This window comes from Pararge aegeria, chromosome 20 (genome assembly GCF_905163445.1).
Source record: "Pararge aegeria chromosome 20, ilParAegt1.1, whole genome shotgun sequence".
Taxonomy (NCBI): Eukaryota; Metazoa; Arthropoda; class Insecta; order Lepidoptera; family Nymphalidae; genus Pararge; species Pararge aegeria.
In genome coordinates this window covers 14983410-14997515 of record NC_053199.1, presented here as the reverse complement: position 1 = coordinate 14997515, position 14106 = coordinate 14983410, and the positions used below count along the sequence as shown (strand labels likewise).

Here is a 14106-nt window from a genome sequence, read left to right as displayed (position 1 = left end):
TGTTTGACCATTTTACACCATAACTCCGAAAAATTATAACCGATATAATTATTTTTGTACTATAGAGGTTATAAGAAGTGTTTAATTTTGTCCAAACTGTGGTTGGAGATAGAGGACAGAACTCCTCAGCGGACAGCAGCAAACCCCTCATTTAAGGCTTAGCGATACTGAATATTTTTTTTTTTTAGATCTACAACTAAATTTAATGCTGCATCAAAAAACAAAATTAAACCCAGACGAAGTCGCGGGCAACAGCTAGTTTTATATAAATACATAGACACCTGATATTGGCTAATTTGTATAAGCCAGAGGAAAAAAAAGCTCTTAAGTTGAAGAAGTCGAACTGGAGAAGACGGCCGATTTGTATGTTAAACATTTAAATATTTATCAGTCATCTTACCCATAACTACGCTTACTTTGGGGCTAGATGGCGATGTGTTGAGTTATATATTTATTTTATATTTATAAAAATAGAACCGTGCTCTGGAGTGGGTCGGTAATGAGTTGATGATGAGAATGAAAAACAAACTCCATATAAATTATGTAATCCTAGTAGAAGCTATAATCATCATAAGCGTCTTCATCCTCTTCTTCATCAGACCTGGTCGCGTTGGCCAGGAGTCGGAACTGGTTGAGTTTCTCATCCATGTCTGCGAGATCCTGGGACTCGGTGCTGTCATAGGTATCACCTTTAACAAGAGTCCAATCCGTTGTAATTTCCGATTCTCGTGTTACCGTTCCGCGAAGACCTGTGAAAAGACTTTTAATTAATACCTATTTTAGACTTTGAACTATCGTGAGTGAAGTTTATTTTTACTGTTTAATACGCGTCTGAACTCTCGTGAATTTCCGTTGACGATTAGCCGACTAGTTTCCAATCAATACGGGCCTTACAATCATAAGTTGGGCGACATACATTATGAACAAGCAAATGTCTTAAGAAACTATTCAGGTTCGAAACTACTTGGGCAATGTCCAACGTAAATAATAGTAAAAACCTATGGTATGGGGTTAGTTTAGAACAAAAATATTATCACAAATTTAAGACTGTTGTTGCAATTTGTGTACGAAGACCGACATATTAATATAGCTATACAACGTGTAACCGAATTATGAAATAATGTTGAAAGATGCATAAGTATATAAAGAATCACCCTTTTAAAAATATGAAATCAAAAGAAGCATATATATATTTCTATACAAACGAATTCAAAACATTCTAAGTGTTATGGCAACCCTATTGAAGATAAAAGACCGACACGTACATAGTACCTTCGCTATGCGACGCGTACCTAATGAAGTGACACGAGTCGCATGATTTTAATTTTGTACGTGATGTTAGGGCCGTATCTGATTGCATTTAGTAAAAACTATGGTAGTGCTTTACTCAAAAACTATTAGGTTTTCCGTTTCACAGATAAGTCTCAGATACAGTACATAATGTACCTCTAAAGTATGATTTCGGTTTTCATTTACACGGTGTATAATATATAAAACTTAATTTTAGTAGGTACTTTATAACACTCTGTTCATCATTTTTTATTTGCTGGCTGAAAAACTTCATCTTTCAAAAAGGTCGGAAGAGCACAGAAAGTGTCTCGTTAGTTAACAGCAAGCGAAATAAATTATCTGGTAATGTAGTGAATGATATCGGCTGTTGAAAGAATGCGTTCCAGAAAAATTGTGATTGAATGGCCGATGTAATTTTGTAATGGCGTAGAGTTTACGATCAAACTTTTATTTATGCCTTACTAACGAATGAATCGTTACAACTATTTAAATTTGCCGCCTTACAAACAAGTATATTTAATTTGGGGAAAATTCTATACTTATTTAATAAATAAGAGAACAATTTTTCTTTAAATCTGTTGACTGTTTATTATTGTTCGACATGGCAAACTGTCAGTTGTCAAGAACGAATTCATTCAACGGCCGGCAGTCGAATTGTAGATAAAATCATTTTACCATGAGGAGAGACTTCGACAGGGCCTTCCCCTACAATGGGCGGTGCGGTATAAGCCTCTAGCTCTTGTTGAGTTTTATTCTCCTTTTCCAACTTTTCTTGCTTACGCTGTCGACGCCATGCTTTTTGCAAGTTGAACCGCTCGGGCCTAGAAATTATTATATAACAGCTATAAGATTCCATAGAAATTTGTACTCTATAATACTCCATTTAATTTCAGAATCAGGAGTGGGACTCGCAATACAAATGCAGGCCACGTATTGAATAGATATCTGAAATAAATGTTGGCGAGGAATTATTCAAAAATGTGAAATGGGTCATATACTCTGTGGCGAGGAAAATATAACTTATTCTTTCAGCCCAGATTACCGAGGACTTTGAACACTGTTGTCTCTTGCTCTGGTCTAGCCACCTAATGTATATATATATATATATATATATATATACATACTTACCTAATGTATATATATAAAGGGTTTAGGTACTATAGGAAAAACGACCAAGTTAATAGATAATTGCTTAACTAGCAATGAGCGAGTGATGTCAGAGCCGACTACCGTTGGGGCAGGTGTGTTCTGGAGTGTTCCCGAGGCCCAGCCACCAGGCAACTGGTTGGAACACCGTGGGATTTAGTACCTCCCCGTGGTATTCATGAGGATTTCCCCACGAGAAAAAAAAGGTGTGTTATGGAGTACAGGCTGGTTAAACTGTAAAATCATAAAGCAAAGGTCAAAACAAGACGTCCAACCTGCTTCAATATATGCATGACATTTCAGTTTACGTCTGGTGTTGTGACCAACCATTTGACTAGCCGCGTCATACAGAAGCGTCTTGTTATTTATTAGTCGCACACTAGACGCGAATTTGAACGCCGTACGCTGGTACGAAAATTGGACGCGCATATATAACTTTGACTTTTATTTATTTGTGGTGAATACATTAGACATGCATGATGTATCGAACAATTTCTGGCGTGCGACAATATATTGAAGTTATAAGTTCATTTTATTCTATACTTGATAATTTATATCCATAAAATATATCAAATACCTACTGATATTGTATATTTTATTAATATTATCAATTTCATTGAAACTATAAAATAAAAAAATTAACAAGTCATTCAAAATTATGAGTTTACCCAATAACAAAATATTACTATTTCTAACAAATTAATTTAAATCATCGTTTTAGTAAACATTGTCATCGTTCCTACTATGACAATATATAAATGTCATGATTTTAAGATTTAGGTGGATGGAAGCAGCTGAGACACTTTCACTAAGAAATAAAAGAAGAAGAAGGAAGCAGCTGAATGAGAAAGTCGTAGAAACGAGTGTGGTGTTCTTCTGGAAAGTCCTATGTCCAGCAGTGGCGTGCATACTATGATGTATGTGGTTAAAATCTCCAGTACGAGTTTTAAAAAACTTAAGGATAGGCTTTGTAATAGTTATAAAAAGCCTACCCTTAAGTATTTTAAACTCGTACTGAAGGTTTTCTTAATTTTATATCATCTGCATACCCTCAATGCACGCCGCTGATGTCTAGTGTGAACGCTTGTGGGCATATGATAAAGATAAAAAGGGGTAAAGGTTATATCTACCGTTCTCCTTCCTTGTAGACCCTTCCCTCCAAGTTGTGTATATCATGCCGGATGTCTGCCAGCAGGAGTAGCATGAGGTCGAGGGAGCCTTTCGGCCCCTTTGCGCCCCGGGGCCCGCGTGGGCCCATGTCGCCTTTCGGGCCTTCTATGCCTGACGGACCAGGCGGACCCTGCGTCGAAGAGATGTTTTATTTATTTACTTATTTATTAACTTTAATATACAAATTAAAAAAACGGTTTAAAAAAGGCGGAATTAATGCTAAAGCATTTTTTTCCAGTCTACCTTCGGACGTGCGCGAAAAGCGAGTGAGAGTATAACCAAAAACTTTAGCAAGAAAAAAAAATATAAGTACATATATACCAGCTCCTGCCCGCGAATTCGTTTGCTTGGACTTCAGAATTGTTTTTAGAGCTTCGTTCATTAACAATTTTTAATTATACCACGGGAGCTATTTGATATATCGATATAGAAAGTACATGTAGTTTTTCATAGCATAGGTGACATGCATTCCAAATTCGCTACTAAGCTCGTAATTAAATTTCAACTTTCCCTCGGGAACTACTTAAGGAATCGGGATAAAAGGTAGCCTATGTTCTTTTCCATGTCAAAGGCATTCACGCCAGATTTCATCCAAATCCGTTCAGTCTGTACTGTTTTAGATGCTTCTTTTTTATGTTAGAAACCAACTCGAGGAGACATTATAGTTGCCTAATTCATCTACCGTACCATGTGTTGACGGCAGATCGGAATACAGTTGTCACCAACCCTCCTCGTACGATTACGAGGCGATTTAGGGAACTTAAATAAATAAATCTTCTACTCCTTATTTGACAGACTTGTTGTTGAAGTCATCTACCAAGCCTTCAACTTCTTTTTTGTCTTTTGACATACTTGTGTTTTTGGTTTTGGCATATTTTTTACGATTGACCTTGAAATAATGATGTAAAATATAAAAATAGAATAAGTATATAGGCAATGATAGCCATAATCACAAATAACCAAAGTCACCTAATTCTATTAATACTTATTAGACTTTTTCAAACCGAATGTTGATCGTTACATAGTCCATTGCTAAAACTCTGGAGTTTTTGAAAAGGACAAAATTCCAGCCACTATGAATCATTTACCAGCAGTTGCCCGTGACTTTGTTCGCGCGTAAATTTTTCACAGTCGTCTATAATAATAAGTGTTGTAATAGACATTACTCTCGATGTATAAGTAGAAAGCTAATGTTTTTGCAATCCAAATCAGTTAAAACGATCTGATTGTTAGTCTTCACATCCGGTTATCACCACCAATTTAACGTGATTAATTAGGGTTACAGCCCCCAGCTCGCATTAGAAAAGCATGGTATGGTGGGTAGAATTCTAAAACCCTTGATAACGTAACCCTAGATAGTTAAGTAACGTAAGTCATACAATCTCACTCTTACTCCAAAAGCTATAGATCATACTAACCCTAGGTCCGCGTTCACATCGGCAGTATCCGCCTTCCAGTGGCGCTGTAGAGTCAAGAACTCTGTACGCATAGTTACCCTCTGCGAACCGGTCTCCATCTGCAGACAATCACTATTAGCGGACGTCCATAAATTCCGTGAGGTGTTTTTTAATTTTCCTTCCCGAACAGGCGGTTATTCACTTCATTTAATTTAGCAGTTCACAGTAATTATTTCACCTCTAATGTTCTAAACGTTTAACATAAAATAGGGAAAATGAAAAAAAGTTTGTCAGCCAGCAACATTCCGCGGCTTTGATGTCAGACATAATGCACTTTATGCAATAAAGGCTGAATGAGGATTCTGCATCTTTTTGATTCTATGTATGTACTTATCCAGTCGGAAGTCGGACTTATGACCTATCAGTTATAAGACCACAGTCCGCTGCACGAGAGTGCTTACTACTTATACTATACCCACCTGCCTCACTCAACAGAGGGTTTTCCAACAACTTCTTCATAGCGACTTGCGTGGTGTGCAGCTGGTCACTGAGCTGCTTAACTTTCCTCGAAAGCCACGACACTGTGTCGCATGTCGCATAGCATCGAGACGATGCACGTATCAGAGGTAAAGGCGCCTACGACAGATAAACATTGTTTCGAGTAAATTTTAACTATATTAATATTTACAATTAAATAATGAGGTTTTTACGTTACTCTTATTTGCAATCTTCCAAGTTCCAAGATCAAAAAATTACTGTCAACAAAATTACTGAAAAAACAAATTACTGAAATATAGGTAGGTATAATTTTTATTTCTGATCGATTGTTCTTATTTACATTCTATAGCTTTATTACATATTGTTAATATGTGCATCCAAATTATTTTATTAATTTAGTTAAATCAAAGACAGTATTTCGAATTCTATATTTATGTAAGTGGCCTAACATTTATGTGAATCCACTTTTAACAATACTTTTGTCGTAAAGATAATGTTAACGAATAAATAAATGAAAGGGAATAAAATACACTATAGTGTAACGGTAGAGCTAGGAAACCTGGCAAGCCCTAAATATGGAAACCGGAAGAGCTTTCTAGATCTTTGTGAAACGTATTAGAATCGTTGTGTAGGGATATCAACTACGTAAGCAGACCCTTTTCTGCCTCAGTTAGATAGTAGTAAGTTAAAGGAGTAGGTACAGTTTACAGTGAACTAGTAAAGTGGTACCGGCAAAGTGATAGCCATGGGTGGGATACACTTGGTACCGTCGCCAGCGACAGAGAGTGGTGGGTTACACTCGCAATGGAACCCGCCAGGATCGTTCACGCAGCGCTGCTCGCACCCTCCGTTGTTTTCCAAGCATTCATTTATATCTGAAACCAAAGCAAGCTGTATGTTTAATGGTCAGGTACGAATTTTTACTCTTAGTTAATACATCAATCTGAAAAAATCTAATCAAACAGAAAATCTAACAATTAAATTTATGGTGTCTATAGCAGACTTCAGGAGTTAGATTTGTATACGATGTGTAAATGCCTCATGTTTCTGTAATGACACCGGCAATCACGATTTTAAGTATTGCGGCTATTTATATAAAAAGTTAGTTAAGACGACCTCTCTGGCCTAACGGTGAGCGCTGTGAATGTAAGTGGAGGTCCCGGGTTCGATTCCCGGCAATTTGGGAATTAATAATTTTTTCTGGTCAGGTCTGGTGAGAGGCTTTTACAAATACGTGCCGCGTAAGCGATCGCAGTGTTCCGCTGCGATTTCGCGTTGAAACCTATTGGGGTATCACTACCATACTCCCTAACAGCCTGCTACCATATTAGTTCCGAATGCAGTGAAGGGCTATCTTGTAAATAAAAAAAGAAGAAAAAGCGGTATATTTATTTGTAAAAGTTTTCGTGACACAGTTCGCTATGCTTAATACTGCCGCAAAAAGTCTAAGCATTGCTGTTGCTAAAGGGTCCAATTAGAGGTACATGAGGCTCACCTCCTACGCCTCTGATTGGTGGACACGGGGTGGCAATTTGAATGTCGTGTCCCTAGTATGCTAGGGACGAGTTGCGAAGAGTTACTCTGATAACATGGCGAGGCGATAAGATCCTCTTACTATCAGATGGACCACCTAAAAGAAAAAAACAGCCTACTTACCCACGCAATAAGGTTGCGTTTTCCTTCTGTAGGCCTCCTCGTCGAACCTGAACCCCGGGTGGCAGGAGCACCAAACACGCTGTCCGCGGACCTCGCACGCCTGCTCGCATAACCGCAGGCTGCATGCTTCTACTGACTTTTGTATGCAGCTGGAAAAATAATATAAATTTTAAAAAAATAACCGATTCCCTCCTCCTTAGTAAGTTAAAGTTTGTGTTATTAAGCATAGAACCACCGCTCTCCACAGAATTATAAACAAAAAGTATTAACCCGAAACCAACCAACGACTAATTATTCTATTTTTTTATCACTATCGGTGTATTAACGTAACACTGCCATGGGAGAGAGGGTTTTAGATAATAGATCCACCTCAATGCTCCAATACGGATTGGTGGGTTGCGATTATTATATCACATTTTTATTATAATAACCAGGTATATCGTACCCTCTATTTAATTTCTGTTATATTTTTTTCTGTGGCGTACAATAGAAGTTCATTCATTCAATCTTTCATCCAATTCATTCATCCATCCCATTTATTCGTTCATTTACACCACGAAATTCGTTGGAAAGACGGCAGGAGTGCATTGCGAGTAGTAACTCGCAATGCACTCCTGCCGTCTTTCCAACTCCATAAAATGCAGAAAAGAACTCCATAAAATGCAGAAAAGAACGTACCGTCCGGCAATATAGTTGTAATCGTCGCAGCAGTGTATCCTTATGCACTGGACGTCCGCACCCTCGACGTGACACGTTTCTTGGGAACGCAATAAACTGTCCGTGGGGCATACTGCGTTTTTGTCGAAACTGAAATAATTGAATTGACTATAATTTAATCAAAAATGTAATTTCAAGGACTTCTCACATTTTGTTACATGAAAAAGAAGAAAGATATAATCTAGAAAAGGGGAGCAAGAGAAGATACAAATCTAATACAAATAAATTATTTTTGATACTCCTGTTTTCAGCTTCCAACGCTATGTTCGAATAGAACCAGTGGAGTGCACAGGAATTTGGACCAAGGTAGGCATAAAGCATTAAAATGACATAAAATAACGAAATCCTCCATTGTTGCCAGTTAAATCTTAGGGTAGGCAGCGCTTTTGTGCATGTATGAAGTGCACGCAATTGAACAGAACAGAAGATTGTTTATTTTCATTAATGTCGCTTAGTAAGTTGACAAGTATACAAATTGTGACTATAGAACTTAGAAGAGTGAATGTGTAACTAAAATTTTAAAATGCATATAAAAATTACGGAACCGGGAGTATTTAAACTTAAGGTACTACCGATGGCGAAATTAATTTTATCCATATATCCATTATAATAAATAATAATAATTCTTTATTTGGTAACTATAACCCATCTAAACTATTATATACCTAAAATAATAATTATAATACAGTAATAATAAAAAACCAAATTTAGAATATCCCATGTATTTTTACATGGGATATTCATATTAAATATACAAAATATGTAGTTACAAATTAGAGTTTAATATATACCTTGTAAATTGGAGAGTTATGTCTATTTATTAATGCCTTCAGAATGCCGTTCCTGCTTACCCACGTTCTTTTCATCAAGGTTGCTATTCGTGTTCTTCTGATGGCAATAAAGTCATCAGTATGAGCCCTCGCGAACATTTCAGATATGCTACAATGACGTGGTAAGCCCAACAGCATTCTGTAACCATCATTAAACTGAACTCTTTTTACGATGCCTTTGTATAGCTGGTCCACTGGGATCCCGTGTAAAAAGTTTAATATTTATTTATTTATTCATTTATTTAAGAACACTAACAACATGCATATTACACGCTTTTTAAACATAGCACACACACAAACACATGGACTGATATGCACGTCAATGACAAGTGCACATAGCATTGACAAAGCGTCATATAAACTTAATTAATAAGTGTTTACATGTTTTTTTTTTTAATTTCCAGTTCATATTTCGTGCGAAGTACTCATGATGTCTTTATCTTATCGGCTGTTTGTTTTAGTTATAAAATCAGGGCCCCATGATGATGTCAGAACCACAGCATTGTTTATTATAGTTGTTAGACCTATTCTACATATTATATACAGGGCTGTACGGCCCCTCCAAAAGAGGCTGTAATCTTACTCACTCGACTAAAAACAGTTTTTACAATTGGAGTGCCAAGTGTTTGTTTGAAAACTTTATTGCACACTCGTAAGTAAACACATATACTCAAGAAGGCTCAGTCACTCAGCGAGCGATGGAAAGAGCTATGTTAGGAGTATCTCTACGTGATCAAATCAGAAATGAGGAGATCCGTAGAAGAACTAAAGTTACCGACATAGCTCAACGAGTCGCGAAGCTGAAGTGGCAATGGGCGGGGTACATTGCTCGGAGAACCGATGGACGTTGGGGTTCCAAGGTGTTGGAGTGGCAACCCCGCACCGGTAAACGCAGCGTTGATCGACTCCCAACCAGGTGACAGACGACATCAAGCGGCCCAGAATCGTGGAGTTTGGAACGCCCTACAAAAGACCTATGTCCAGCTGTGGACGTTAATCGGTTGATTTGATGATGATGATGATGGTGATGTTGATGATGAAACACACATACAGAAGAAACTTAGAATAAAAAAGGGCGTGCAAAGGCGGTCTTATCGCTAAAGCGATAGGGAAGACGAAGGAATGGGTTAGTGAATGGGTTTTTGAATTTGATTTAAGTTTAAAATATATATATATACGTATATCTATACTTAAAATAAAACTGTAACTGGTAGATTTCTGTACATTTAATATTTTCTGAAAATTTTGACCGCGGGTTGCTTTATAATCGATACTGAGTCCAAAACAGATTTTTATTTAATTTTTGTCTGTATATCTGTCTGTCTGTCTTTCTGTCTGTTCGGGCATCACGTGAAAACTACTGAACGGATTGAAATAAAATTTGGTACAGTGGTAGCTGATAGTCCAGGTCAACATATGGGATGCTTTTTATCCCGATAAACAATAAGTTTCCTCCGGGAAATGGGATGCTTTTTTTTATCAATTTTACTTCATATCTCCGTTAAGTTTGCACCGATTTTATTAATTCTTTTTTTATTTGACAGTGTATATTATATTATTATACTAACAAGCATGTATTGTCTAATTTTAATGAAGATCTGATGAATATTGTCGGAGATCAAGGACATAATTCTTCACAGATAACAGCAAGTCGCAAGGCATATGGGACAACGATCGAATGCATGCGTACCATTCTACTAATATTATAAATGCGAAAGTTTGAGAGGATAGATGCATGGATGGTTGGATGTATGTATGGATGATTGTTACGCTTTAACGCCACAATGAATGAACCGATTTGGCTGAAATCTGGCAGAGATACCTACAGTAAAGTCTGGAATAGGCTTCTTTTTATCCCGGAAAAGCAAACAGCTTCTACGGGATAGCAATACTCTTTTTCCGCATTTGTCTTTCAAAATCGGTGCAACGGAGTTTTAGATGGATGGATAGGCATAGTTGGAATATTATAAAGCTTTTAAATTTTGTTTGGTTGAACGCGCTAATCTCATTACATACGACTATTTTTTGAAGTCGACTCATTCGCGGACGAAATCTCGCGGGTCCGCTAGTAATATATAAACTTCACACTATATTAAATACATTTATGTATATATAATATAGTGTGACGTTTTCTACCTACGTTGACTTATTCGGTAGCGTAAAAGTTAACTCCTACGTCTCCTGCTCCTATATAGCACCTTAGGAGCTCCATTGTTAACAGATGGCGCTCTTTCACACCATATAAAATGTAGTGAACTTTCACGCGATCAAATAAGCAAACGTCGGTAGGAATCTCACTCTTAGAACCCAGTTCGATTTTCCGTAATAGCTTTAAGATAGAGTAATCAAATTATACGCCTATGCGGGCTCTTGTACCTCCTTTATTTATAGCACGTACGTTCCTCGCGGTTTCTTAGAAGCCAATAAAAAACCATGAGTTCATCCGAACATGACCTCTATTTCAAATCTAAATAGAAGCGAATATCGAGTTAACATTTTTTGAATTGTGAAACAATTTTGTCGGTGTACAATTATGTGTAGTGGATACAACCCTGTGGCGGGAATGGGAACAACGAATCTTATCAAATGCAGTTTTGTATATATGAGTCATTGCTTTTGATTGGTGGAATGATACTCGAGTATTAAAGCACTTTGTATAGTAATTGTAGAAGGCAATTGTTTTTTATGACCTTACAGTAAAGTTATAGTTCCAAACTTTTTGGCCTTTCGTGAAGAGTAGTCTGCATACAATTCAGTGCCAAAAGGATTTTTTTTTTTAATTCAAATACAGGTTAGCCATTAACTGCGATCTCACCTGGTATGGCTGGGTAAGTGATGAAAAGGTAGCGGGCTAACCTGTTAGGGAGTATGGTAGTCATACCCCCTAATCGGTTTCTGCACTGCATCGCACCGGAACACTAAATCGCTTTTTTGTCGACCACCAGAGCTGACCAGAGAAAATTCAGGAATAATAAATTCCTAAATTGCCTTTTCCGGGAATCGAGCCCGGGACCTCCTACTTAAATTCACAGTGCTCACCGTTGCGCCACAGAGTTCTTCGAATATTTAATTGCAGTCTCTCTGCACGGCTAGCATCAGCAGGAGACAATTATCACCCCGGGGAAAGGATAAAAATGTATCTTCTCCCACAGCTTTATCAACTCTGAGCACGGCTAGCAGCAGTGGACAATTATCTCCCCGGGGAAAGGATAAAAATGTATCTTCTCCCACAGCTTTATCAACTCTCAGCACGGCTAGCAGCAGTGGACAATTATCTCCCCGGGGAAAGGATAAAAATGTATCTTCTCCCACAGCTTTATCAACTCTCGGAGCATTTGCGCACAAGTGGAAATAATACGCACACACTCACACACACTCACACTCATTCATGCTGTTGTGAATATCGTAACTGATTATTTTGTATATTTTGTACTTGTACCTATTGCTTTATTTATGTAATCTAGATTTGGCCTTATTTTACTAATAAGATAAACCCTTAACCAAAATTGTTTGTAACGCTGTTGGATTACTAATAAATAAATAAATAAATACCTAAATAAATATCCAAATAATTTATGTGTACGAGGGTAAACTTCTCTTTTTCTATGTTCCCGTCCTTTAGCAGGTGGACACGTTAATTATATCTCCTGTCAGGGGATATAATTTTTATCTCCTTTTTTTTTTTTTTTTGTTGACGGGGGGAAATCTTCTCAAAAGATGCCCAATTCTCTGTGGGAGAATTTGGGTTATGTGGGATTTCTACCCACTAAAACCCCCTCGGTTGCCAGCCTCAGTACATAATGGGAGGCTCCGGGATCTATAATTTTTTTTTTTTTTATCTCCTGTCTGTACTAGCACTGCTGAAGCATTTTATCTAATCCTCAATCCATATACCGAAAGCTCGATCTCCTATGCAATTTACAACATGGTCGCTGAACAACTAGATCTATTCCGTTGTTCATAAAGGCCACTACGTATTTATTAAGTTGTGATAATTATTGTATTATTTCGTAGTTTTTTAGAATAGTTAAGGATGTAAAGGTAGATTTTTTTTTTTTATATTTCATATCACTAGGTAATAAGAGTTTAATGAATTTATTTATTTAAGTAATAATACATATAGATGGAAATAATAATTACAAACTAAAATTAATATTTATAATAAATATAAGTCGTCTAAAGGCAGATTAAGTTTTGTACGTATCGATTCGAAGATTTTTTTTTGTTTATAGGTTGAAATAATATTAATATAATAAGATTGTGTTCGTTCCGTTTTCTTGTTTCCCACAATATAATATTATCCAAATTTACTTTTTGCAACGTCCTCTTTACAATCGAAGATGCCTTATCTTCGATCAGACAAGCAGAAAGACGAAGAAAATTACAATAAACGTGGAGTTATGCTATCGTATAGTACGAGTTTAATAAGCTTCAGATATTTAAATGTTATAAAGTTCACTTCACTAATATTTGTTTGTATGGATGTTACAGTAAAAATATACACCCATAAGTGACACCACTTATATTATTTATATAATAAGTAAGATACAAGTGACTGCACTTTCGAGTAATATAGATATCGTGTTTAGGAATGCAACAAACCCTTGTATTGTGCGAATAGTTGTGCATACACAATACTGTTCTTTTACATGCGCGTATGTCTCATAAACCATATATAAGCCGATTGTGATTTTTTAAACCATAAGTCATAGTCAACTATTAAGACAAATTTTTGAAAATTAAAATTATACTTTATATTGTGATCTTGAATTTTTTTGCATGAATAAATCCCTACTCGATATATCAAGAAATTCATATCTAAATACACGATAGGTACTTAATTTACCTTCAACAATATACCCTGAGTAGGTAAATAGCGAAAAACATTATTTTATATCATCATAGGAAATAAATTAAATGAAGGTGGGGTATCTTTCATTCACTAACCAACTCCTAATTAGCACTTATGCACTTCACAATATGGGGTAGGTAGGTACTATATGTATCACTTCCTTAAAATTTAGGGCGTTGCACTTTACCCACACTCACCCACTGTCACTGGGTGAAACACTCACACGTCAATGGCGTCGTCATGGTAGCCATCTTCGGCGTAATATCCTGTGTCTTCTTGACGACAAAGTACCAGGGCGGCAGGGATTATAAGGAGGGTCGCGACACACACGGGACCGACCGGCGCGCGCATCTTGACTGCTGTGCCGCGGTTACATGCGTTTAGACAGCGGCACCCAAAGTGCTTGTATTTATAGGTATATATAAAACCCTTGCTGGATGCAAATCGGAAGGCGTGTGGGCTTATCAACAAACGTCCATCGTCCCTTTGTGATAATGACTTCGGTTGTTATTCAGTTCTTTGTAATATGCAACTCGCGTGTAACAGGATT

The 14106-nt window shown here is 37.0% G+C and overlaps 1 protein-coding gene across 1 annotated transcript; it reads right to left on the bottom strand.

Moving 5' to 3' along the window:
• Positions 1-549: 549 nt before the first annotated feature.
• On the bottom strand, positions 550-13950 carry LOC120632819 (collagen and calcium-binding EGF domain-containing protein 1-like). Its single transcript, XM_039902842.1, has 9 exons — positions 13780-13950; positions 7836-7964; positions 7158-7306; positions 6231-6376; positions 5483-5639; positions 5025-5122; positions 3567-3736; positions 1966-2111; positions 550-749 (listed from the first exon to the last, which is right to left on the bottom strand). The coding sequence occupies exons 1-9, from the start codon at positions 13905-13907 to the stop codon at positions 550-552; spliced, it is 1323 nt and encodes a 440-aa protein (XP_039758776.1). The 5' UTR covers positions 13908-13950.
• Between the last annotated feature and the right edge of the window lie 156 nt (positions 13951-14106).

What these genes read in the sequence shown, in the direction of transcription:
- LOC120632819 (XM_039902842.1), bottom strand. Translation starts at nt 13,907, where the DNA reads ATGCGCGCGCCGGTCGGTCCCGTGTGTGTCGCGACCCTCCTTATAATC. An exon ending in CATGACGACGCCATTGACGT is followed by an intron (nt 7,965 to 13,779) that starts GTGAGTGTTTCA and finishes CAATTATTTCAG; the next exon opens with TTTCGACAAAAACGCAGTAT. An exon ending in TACAACTATATTGCCGGACG is followed by an intron (nt 7,307 to 7,835) that starts GTACGTTCTTTT and finishes TTATTTTTCCAG; the next exon opens with CTGCATACAAAAGTCAGTAG.